The 11,055-nt window shown below is 38.7% G+C and overlaps 1 protein-coding gene across 1 annotated transcript in view; it reads right to left on the bottom strand.

Annotated features, from left to right (window-relative positions):
* Positions 1-204: 204 nt before the first annotated feature.
* Positions 205-11,055, bottom strand: part of GRIP1 (glutamate receptor interacting protein 1) — a 275,604-nt gene continuing 264,753 nt past the window's right edge. The window contains 4 exon segments of the mRNA XM_032221400.1: positions 205-1,217; positions 2,531-2,677; positions 6,803-7,036; positions 10,985-11,029. Coding sequence (XP_032077291.1) covers positions 981-1,217; positions 2,531-2,677; positions 6,803-7,036; positions 10,985-11,029 — 663 coding nt within the window. The 3' untranslated portion in view covers positions 205-980.

Raw genomic sequence — 11,055 nt, 5'->3', positions numbered from 1 at the left:
TTTACATTTTAAAATTAAGTCTTCAAAATGGCAGAGTCAATGAGAGCGCCAACAAAGCTATTTAAATAGACACTTTAAATCAAAAGCACATTTCATTTATCTTAATTTTTAAAAAGTGTCCTTTTTTGCTGTACAAGTTTATTTATATACGTGTTCCCTAAACACAGTAGTTCATATGTTTTTGCATCAGTATTACTTTGCTACTGGAATTCAGTTAAGAAAAAAAAACTTACTTGAATGTTTTTCTTATTAAACCTTGTTTCCATAAAGCCTTATTAATTGTTTTAAAACAAAAATCATTATACGTTTCAAATACCTAAAAGTGAGAAATCCATACAGGGTGCATGACATATCCTATTGTTTAAAATTGCATAGGGAATAATGTAATTTCTAATAAATCATATTGTAACAGAATCTAAAGTTTTACCCCCTGGGATCCTCTGTGCACCTTTGCTGAAATGATTGCAGAACAAGTAACAGTTTTTGGTCCCCCCCACCCCCTGTTTAGCAGAGGTAAGAGACACACACTTTATTAAACAATAACTATGATACAATAATCTTTTGGGCATAATGATAATATTTTGATATTCCTTCCTTCAATTAACTGAACTTTTAATATAAACTTTGATAATAAAAAACTGGGATACTTTTTTTAGATACTTGGATGGGGGGTTGAAAAGAGCTCAGTTTCACTTACAATGTTTCTTTTGATTAATCTACATGAAAACAGTTATTTTCCCCATTGCTTTCTCTTGCATGTGGAGTTCAGCTTGAAATGGCACTATTTGTGGTTATAAAAAAGTGAGAAGAAAACTCGATTGGGAAGAAAGCAGCAAAGAATAAGCCTTGAGAAATAATCAGAACCTTCCCTGTGTGCTTCTCAACATTAGATAGTGTCTGTGTTTCCAGTGTATCAGACGTATTAAAAAAAAAATAGCACCATTTAAATCTTTAGCATCTTGGACAGATACAGTTTTTGGCTATAAAGTGTTCATAGGTTCCCATTTCATCTCTGAACCTGTGTTATGTCTGCTTTGTTGAAGGAAAGCATTGTTCGGATGGCTCCATTGTCCTGTTGAGAAAGTCTGGTGCTCAGAGCCTTTCCTTTGGGAAGCTAATGGGTTGCGACTAATAACAAGTTCTAATTTATTACTGGACTCTGCTATTAGGGGTACAACAAGGCAGCAGTCAAAGTCTCTTGTGCGAACGTGATTTACCTGAAAAGGGAAAAAAAGATTTTTTTTCAACAAAAGAAGACAAGTCAAGCAAGCCAATAAAAAGATGGTCTTACATATTTTTTAGGTGAAGGATAATATAAGACAGTTTAGACCCAAATAAACAAAGAGCTTGAAATAAAGAAGAAAATATTTGCAAGAGAATGAATTAAACGGAATATAATTTTGTAAGCTAATAAATTTAATTTGATTCCCCCCCCATACTATTTAACTTGTTTCAGAAGTCACGGTGTTTAGCAGCATTGTGTAAAGAAAATGAATACCCAGTTACAGTTGTGCAACAGATACTACTGTATTTACATAAATAATACTAATTTAGAATTATTTAGGGTTATTTCCCAAAATAAAAGTAAACAACAAAAAATAGTAAAAATCCCAAGAAATGACCATCTTCCCTTCCTCATTCATTCATTCATTCATTCATTCATTCATTCATTCATTCATTCATTCACACCTTTGCAGCATTCATATACTTCCACTGCAAAAGGGCCCCTGAGTTTTAGAAAAACTGCCAGATATAGATGAATTATTTAAGTTGAATTGCCTAAAATAAGAAACTTAATTTGGAGAATTCTCTCTTTCTGCATTTATCAGCTTATTCTCTTTCACACATGGTTTTCTCACACATAAAACTGAACATACATTGTAGCAATCTCCTCCTTTTAGCAGAAAGCAGAAAAATAAGGAAAAATAGGACAGATACAGGATGTAGGATAAGGATAGCTATATTGGGAAGGGTCTATAAGAGAAAGGGAAAACAGAAAAAAAGTAGAGATGAGGTAAGAGGAACCGAAAATTAGATAGGTGAGTGAAGAAAAGAGATGTGAGCCCTATTCCAAAAGTGATTAAAATTCATTAGAAAAATAGTTCCACCTAAACTATAGTTAATCTTCAAATTAATCCCGCTTTTAAGTGGCTGTATCTATGATCCCATATATATCTCCTTCTCACTCTTCCTTTTCTACATTTTCTTCATTTTTTTCATTGAATAACATCAACTCATAGGTAAATTATTTTATCTACTTTATATTGGACAAAAAAGCACCTTTCTATAAGTTATTTAATGACAGTGTTACCTACCCTATTAATGGTTAGAGTGGAATTTTCCAAAGTACATTCTCCCTTATTTGCCTTACAAAATAAGTGAATGAGAAAACAGAATTACATTTGCACAATTTCATATAGAATATCCTCAAATGTCTGAATGTTGAACTTGTTTAACATAATCCCTTTATACTTACTAAATGACTTCTTTCTATTAATTGAGTTCAAAATTATGTAAAGTTTCACACTACCTGTAGTAGTCTGTCATATGGCTTCAAACCACCTACATCTCCAGGTCCATCTGGCCGAATATTTTTAACATATACACCTTTTTCCAATAAGCCATCAGAGACACTGAATCCGAAGTCCTCCATATTAGAATCCTTGTATAAAGTTATCTATTAAGGGATAAGGAAATTCCTCATGACTTTGTTAACATTCAGAAATACTTTTCTGCCTAATCTTCCCACATTTTCTCATAGGTTAAGCATGAGCAATAGTTTCTTTCTGGTATTCTTCACTCATTTCCTTTCCTTGTCCCTTTTCAATATATTAATGAAAAAATATGTTAATGAAAAAAATTGCATCAAGATCTAGAATACTTAAGGAAGATCATACCAAGATTATAAATTACTTGACTTTTAATTTGGTAAATTCTAGAAGAGAATAAGTCTTTGCAGTTTAATCTTATATCATTTTTTAAAATCAGAAAACTTCTTTGCTAGACTGGGGGAGTACCATAAGCATAATATGTTGCCAAACAGCTGACATACTATGAGACTATGAGTATGAGCACAGTGTCATGGCAAATGCGTGGCTCCTCCATCCAGGGAGGACGAAAGTCAGGCTTGGGGGATGGCCCCTCACCCTGCAAGATCTGCCCCTGCCATTCTCTCCCAGCCCTCTTTGCTAGTGTCAACAGGTAATGTACTGCGCTGAATGAGGAATATTGTTGCCGCTCAAAGGCAAGTGCAGGGATGCTTCACTCCCTCACTAAGGTTCCAACCATGCCACTTTTGCAACAGGAAGACGGCTTTTTCATCCGTCTGCCGTGACTGGATGACAGGGAGCTGCAGCAGAGGGCCCAAAGAGCTGCAGGTTGCCGACCCCCAGTATAGGGTCTCCCCCAAAGTCCCTTCTCAGTGTTATTCTGACATCTTTCCCAGGCCCTTGTCTCAGATTTTGGTATCCTCAATTTTCTAGCCTGAGCAGGGGGTTGGACTAGAAGACCTCCAAAGTCCCTTTCAACTCTGGTATTCTGTTATTCCTGAGCTAAATAGCTAAGACCCTCATTGAAATCCTATCTCTTTTGCTCCTTCTGGACTAATGAGTTAAAGAGCTGCCTCTATACATTCATTTTAGTAAGATTTTTAGAAACCTGCAGTTGAAAGTTCTTCATGCCTCCTTATCCTGAAGACCCAATTTCATTTGGAATTTAATCCCAGAACGATTGCCCTTTTAGCATTTCTCTTGACACTTCTTCAAAATGCACCCCTCAAAAGCCACATCCCAGCTTTGGCTGCAAGAACTGCATCCTCCTGCTGTCCAATGTGAGGCAGGAGGCCTGAGAGAAAGCACATGGTCTGGGCACACAGCCCTTCACAACGGAGCCCTTCCTGGGGAGCAAAGCCCTGGACGACCTGATCTGTTATGAAGGCCCCGAGGATCTCCAGACTTTCCACACACCTCCTCTGGCCTGAGTGCCCTGCCCTTCAGTTCCCAATGGGACAAGGGCCCGGTGGCAGTGGTGCTCAGGGAGGGTGGGTGGATGCCCTGGGGCTGCATGCATGCACCACAGTGGAGCAGCAGTCTCGGCCCCTGTGCAGCGGCTCCTCCAAGGACCAGCACCCACCTGCTGGCCAGGTTGGCCCGAAAGTGGCGTGTACCCCCATGTACAGGCTGGATGTGGGACCTGAGGAGGAAGGGAAGGTGAGCAGGTGGCAGTCATTGCCCGGAGGCCCCACAGAAGCCAAGCATGCCAGGCACAAAAGGCAAGTGAGCCTTGCCGTGTCCGCTCGAAGTGGCTCTTTGGCCAAGCGCAGTGTGTCTCCCTCCCCTGCCTTCGGTGTCGGCCTTACCTTCCAGAGCTCCCATGCACCTCCACCTGCCAAAACATCCTGCCATTCATATCCCAACTTGGCCAACATGTAGCTGCCCGCGAAGGTAAGGCTGACGGTGGGCAGACCTTGGGGAGACACCACGCTGGGCCCGAGACTGCTGCTCTGCTGCGGTCTGTGCATGTAGCCCAGGACATCTGCCCACCCTCCTGGAGCACAGCTGCTGCTGGGCGCTAGCCCCATTGGGATCTGAAGGGCAGGGCACTCAGACCAGTGGAGGTGCATGAAATGTCTGGAGCTCCTCAAGGCCTTTGGGACAGATCAGGTCAGGAGCAGGCGGGAGGAGGCTGAGATAGCTGGGTGAATCTAGTCTAGGCGAGTGAGGAGGAGTGGAGATCGGCGAAGGAAGGCAGTTGAGGTAGAGAGCTGGGTCGCGGCTGGTGCATGGTAGGCCATGTGGGATGCAGCCACAGCAGAAGGCAGGCAAGCTGGCTGGGCCACATGGGAGGCATCTAGGCCGGGATTCAGGCCTTGCTTGCAGGATCGCCCAGGCAGATCAGGGCTGTTCAGTTGGGCCACGGGGAGAATGCTACATGGGATGTAGCTGCAGTGGCGAAGGCAGGCAAGCTGGCTGGCCCATAGAGCCGGTGTGGTCGAGGCAAGTGACGAAGCCAGAAAAGAGCACAGCAGTAGCAGGCAAGATGAGGAGTGACTGGGCAGAGCGGGGTGGGTGGGGCGGACCAACCAGTGGTGGGATTTGCTGATTCGCCAAAATGTGGAGAATCTTAACAGCTGGTTCACCTGAACGGGTCTGAATCAGCTGAAGCCCACCTCTGAGTGAGCCTGTGCACACATGCTCCACTTGTGTGAGCAACAGGCTGCTTGTGTGGAACCACCCCCCTCCCCCCCCCATGGGAGCTCTGGATTAAAATATGCATCTTGGATAGTTTCCTTCTCTGTTTGAAAACAAACAGAAATATCTTTTCCATAGGAATTGCAATTCTTTGATGGATATGTGCATTTCAGAAATATAAAATATAAATGAATAAATATTTGGTTGCATGCTGAACTTAGATGCCGTTAAAATGAATGTCGGAGCATTTAAATCAATTTCAGTTGTTTGTATGTTTATCCATTATTTTACCTGAAGTATCACTGTAGGTATTTAAGAATGGGGAGTATATTTGCTGAAGTGGCACATTGGAAAACAAATAATATACAACTCAGAGAAAATACTGAACATTGGTTCAAAGGGCTAATTTAATATGTCCTTTGATTATATTGGAGATAGTCTTACGGTTAGTCAAAGCTGAATACTACCAGAGTAGTAGCATAAAAACTATTATTCACCCACAACATTTATTGCAGAATTGAAAATGTTGCACTGCTCTATGTTGTGCTGCTTTACATCACAGAAGAAGAAGAAAATCAAAACAGTTAGTCTCTCCCTCCTTCTTTTATCTTTCTCCCATCATTAATCTCTGTGTCCTGCGAAGGAATATTTTTGGGGGTGGGTGGGGGGAGAAAGAGGCAGGGGTGAGATTGCAAAATTCCATCACCATGTGCAATACCTAAGTCAAATATGGGATCAACATGTTTACTCAACTAACCAATTCCTCTTTATTTTATTTTGCATGTTTCATAATGAACAATTATGTGACCTTGCTGGGAAATATCTCAAGTGAAATACATCCACAACTACATTTAGAGGGGAAAAATCTGCACCTGCCTGCCTGCCTATCTATTTATATGTAGTCCTTGACTTATAACAGTTTGTTTAGTGTCCATTTGAAATTACAATATCACTGAAAAAAACTTTTCACTGAAAAATGATTTTTCATACTTATGACCATTGCAGCATCCCCATGGTCATGTGATCAAAATTCAGCCACTTGGCAACTAGTTCAGTTGCAGCTTCCTGGGGTAATGTGATCACTTTTTGTGACCCTCTGACAAGTAAATTCAATGGAGAAGCCAAAGTCATTTAACAACTGTGTTACTAACTTAATCACAGTGATTCACTTAACAACTGTGGCAAGAAAAATTGTAAAATTGGGCAAAACTCACTTAACAAATGTCTCGCTTAGCAACATAAATTTTGGGGCTCAATTATGGTCGTAAGTCAAGAACTACTTGTATCTATTTTATAGAGCTACCCATTTCATGTAATAATTCCAGGTCACGCACAAGAAAAAGGTCAAAACAGGGTAATATATAGAAAATCTTTTCAATTTTCTTAATATTCAGTTACTTGATTGGATGACATACAGATGACCATTGATCAACATAAAATATTCAAGACACGATACATTTCATGCAAAATCTATACATTACAGTGGACGTGATGTTTGTGAATGAGAGTGTAACCCTTTTTCGTAGCATATGCAGAGATATCAGCTGAGCCATTTCTTTGCAATTCTTCATAGTGCAGAGTTTAGCCAGAAAGTGAAATCAAAAAGTCACTACCTTGTGTAACTCCACAGGAGTTGGGGACATGATTTCTTTCATCTCTTGCTTCATTTTTCTAAGGGCTATGGACTTCCTCCCCACATCTGAAGGCAATGTGTTGCTTCGAGTGGTCTGGCTATAATGTGGCCTTGAAGTACTTCTTTCCTGAAAGCTGGCTTGTCTTCCTAGATGGCTGCGAACTTGAGAGTTATCATGATTCAGGCTCATTGTACTCCCTGACATAATTGTAGCCTGCAGCATTAATAAACAGGTTGTAAAAATATAATACATAACATAATAAAGAAGGTATACTCCTAATGAACAGAATTTTTCTGCTGTTATTGTCAAAATACAGTTGCTCAGGGCAAGCAAATGGCTTGGAGAATAGATGAACAATCTGACTGGGAAATTGGGGAAGATCCCCGAGATTCCCCAGTGGATCAGTATAAAAGTATATAAAATTTTATTAGAAATGTTTAGTAGAACTTTTCCAGATAAAGTCCTGACTATACCTAATATCTCTCCCACACACACACCATGATGGTTTCCTCTTTTGTAGTAACCAAAATTATGCACAGTAGCAGAAGTAGAGTAACACAGAGTAAGGCAAATAAAAGAAGTCATTATTTAAAAAAATAAAAGGATATACGTACATCTATATCTAGTTTACACCAACTCACACATACTATTTCATATCGTCTTTGTAATTTTTTAAAAATATTCTTTTGAGGAACACTATCCAACTGCAATTTTCTCAATGTTTCTTTTTTCTTTTTCCCTTATCCATACACACCTCCTTCATATATTTGCAGTAATTTGATCCTCATTCAGTCTCTCAAACCATATGCTTGTTCTACACTGTTCATTCATTTTTAAATTCAGGTCACATTTGTTGGGCATCCATTCATTTGTACTCCTATTTTCAGTTTGTTTTACCATACTTGCTTTTTAAATACAACAACAGAGAACTTCCTATGTCCCATCAAGTAGTGTGACATAAAGAATGCCAATGCTCACTTTGACCAATTGTACAGGCTTGACAACAGCTACAAAAGATGATGTTCCATAACCAGGTCTTATGCCATGAAGGCTTCATAGATGATAACTAATTCTTTGAATTTCACCAAAAGAATTCTGGTAATTAGTAATTCAAGAAGGACAAAAAAAATATTACATGGGCCTAATAAGGCATACAAATAATTGCTGTTGCATTCTGGATCAGCTGCAGCTTCTGAGTGGGCAGCATTATGTAGAACACTTTGTGGTAGAACATGCACAAGACAATCAAACCGCAAGTGATTTTCTGAAAGACCTCCTGTTCCATGTAACAAAGGAAATTTTTGAGGTTCGAAAGGAGGGACGCGACCACAGGGTGAACAACGAACAGGCTTTATTCCTAAGATAAGTATGACAGCGATTCCGTTCGTAAACTAGCCCGCCAAACCTTATATACTCGGGCTTCAACCAATAGGAACCAGACTTTCAGCCGGCAACAGCCTCCCTCGCGTCCTAACCAATCCCGACGGAGGAGGCTGTTGCTGGCCAGCACAAAGGTGCTGAAGTACAAGAAACAGTGAGGCCATTTGCATGGCTTATACATATTAAAGAACCTATGAATATTCAATAGAAATGGTTCTGAAGATAGAGTTACATAAAGGGCTTTTTTGTTTCATTACAACCTGCTCCTTGAATAGTAATTGTGAGTCTAAGAAGATCCCCAAATTGTGCACCAGTTCTTTGGGTGGTGCTGGTGCTGGTGGTCTGTCATTCCAAAGAAGATTAAAAATGAAATATCCCCAGTTTGGGGTGTTTATGTGTCCAAAACCTCACAACTACTCAGTCTTGGCAGGGTTAAACTTTAGCTTGTTCCTCCTCCATAGCCTGCAGACATGCATACAAGACATTGGTAGCATCACCATTCACACTGCATTTAAATTACTTTTATGTTTCACCTGACAAATCAAACTCTCACTTCAACATAGCAATGTGGACAGAAACACACTCCTATATATAGTAAACTTTGCTTCCTTTTTCCAAACCTTTGGTTATCATAATGCACAACACATGTGTAATCTTAAGTTTCTATATAATTCCCACACATTTATCTATTTATCCTATTTACATATAATTTGCAATCATTCACCCCATTTCTCCAACAAACACAACTACTTTGTTTTTCAATATTTTAATTTTCAGAGCTATGAACCCAAATCATTTGGGTTTTCAGTCTACAGCACAGCATTGATTTTATACAAACGTACACACTGATTTTGTACAACCAATACTCATCCTATTTTTAAAAGTCACAAACATGACTTTTAAATTTATTCATTAATTCATTAACAACCAGGAAGACGTTGCAGGCCTTTATCTTACTCCCTGCTCAGTGCTAAACCATTCACTAAAATTCTCACCTATGCTACACTTTCATTATATACTGCCTTAATTGTATTTAGCAAGTAATGTTCTCATTACATATATAAAGATGTATTTCCAGTATTTCCTCTGGTTTGCAATTAAGCAATAAATTTAGGGTTTAAATTAATTTGAAAAATGTTTTAATTTCTGACATATTCTTTAAGCATTTTTCTTTACTACCAAAATAATAATTTAAAAAAATATTAGATCTACTTTGAGAGGAATGAAAGTTAAGGTTAGACTGATAGGAAACAATTAATTTGCAAAACTGTCCACAAGTCTGGAATATAAGTAAGATAATACCTATACCCAATTAATTTCACTTTTTAAAAGGCTTCTTAAATGAAAAAAAATTCTCAACTTATTGAAATATTCATTCTATTTCCATATCCATTTGCTGTGCTCTTAGGAAGAAAATCCATAAGAGAAGCTTGAGCTACATGCCTTAGGCCGAACTAAACCAAACTTGACAAGCCATTTCTCCAAAGTACTCAGAATGTCAATTAAATATAAAACATGTCCACATTAAAATAACAGGCATGCAATATGGAAGCTAAGGCTATGCAGTCAACTTGAGTAGCATGATTTTTATTTTGTCAATGCCATTCACATTCATTGTGATGACTCTCTGATTTCCATATGACATAATGATGAAATGAGACTTTTACAATTTTGCAACATTGGGAATTTAAAAGAACATAAAAGAAAATTCTTGCAGACACACCTTTCTAAAGAATTAAACTAAGAATATTAATTTTAGTTGTAATTAAGGAATATAGATAGTCCTCAACTTGCAACAGTTCATTTAGTGACCTTCAAAGTTACAATGGCACTGAAAAAAGTGACTTACGACCAGTTTTCACACTTACAAATATTGCAGCATTCCCATGGTCACCTGATCAAAATTCAGTTGCTTGACAACTGATTCATATTTATGATAGTTGCAGTGTCCCGGGGTCATGTGATCACCATTTGCGACCTTCTGATAAGCAAAGTCAATTGCTTAAAAATTGTGTTACTAACTTAATAACTGCAATGATTCATTTAACAACTGTGGCAAGAAAGGTAGTAAAATAGAGCAAAGTTCATTTAACAAATGTCTTGTTTAGCAACAGAAATTTTGGGCTCAATTGTGATTGTAAGTTGAGGACTACCTGTATGGCCAAGTTTTTTTTTAAGTTTCTAATTATTCTGTTTTTGAAGTAAAATAACTGAGTGCAAAGTGAATATGGCGTATGTAATTGTGATTAACATCAGATTGCAACAGCAAAAAAAAAAAAAATCCCATGGAATATACAAATCGTTTGTAGCAGAGGTGGGTTCCTACCAGTTCGCATCAGTTCGGTAGAACCAGTTCGTCAAATCTACCAAATCGGTTAGAAGAGGTTCCACCAGTGGACCCGGAAAGCAGGCCACACCTACAGAAGAAGTTCCAAAAATTTCTGAAACCCACCACTGGTTTGTAGCTATATTAGTTCATGTGATGAATCTAATTGTAAAAATGTGTGGAAATTTCGTTTTCGTTTATGTTCCCTATAATTCAAATTCAAGTCTGTTGCAAGAGATACATGCCAGGAAAACTTTTATAAAAGCAGCTAGAAGAGAATGGGATGTGTGCTGTTAAGGCAAAGTAAGCCTGCAAAGAAATGCAGCCAGAAGTAGCACAGGAGAAGCTTTTGCTCACACACATTTCAGCAGCAGATCCATGGAAGAGTATTGCTTGATTGAGGGTTAGCAAAGGCAGCTATGCAAGCAAAAATATAAACACTAAAGGGTAAGTACCAAGAGAGCCATGTTTCTCAAATAGAGACGCCTGTCAACCTTGTCCTGTGGAGAGGGGTTAAAGCTTTAAA

The sequence above is a fragment of the Thamnophis elegans genome, chromosome 7 (assembly GCF_009769535.1).
Source record: "Thamnophis elegans isolate rThaEle1 chromosome 7, rThaEle1.pri, whole genome shotgun sequence".
Classification (NCBI taxonomy): Eukaryota; Metazoa; Chordata; class Lepidosauria; order Squamata; family Colubridae; genus Thamnophis; species Thamnophis elegans.
The sequence above is the reverse complement of the archived record's forward strand: the minus strand, read 5'-3'. Positions and strand labels throughout refer to the sequence as shown.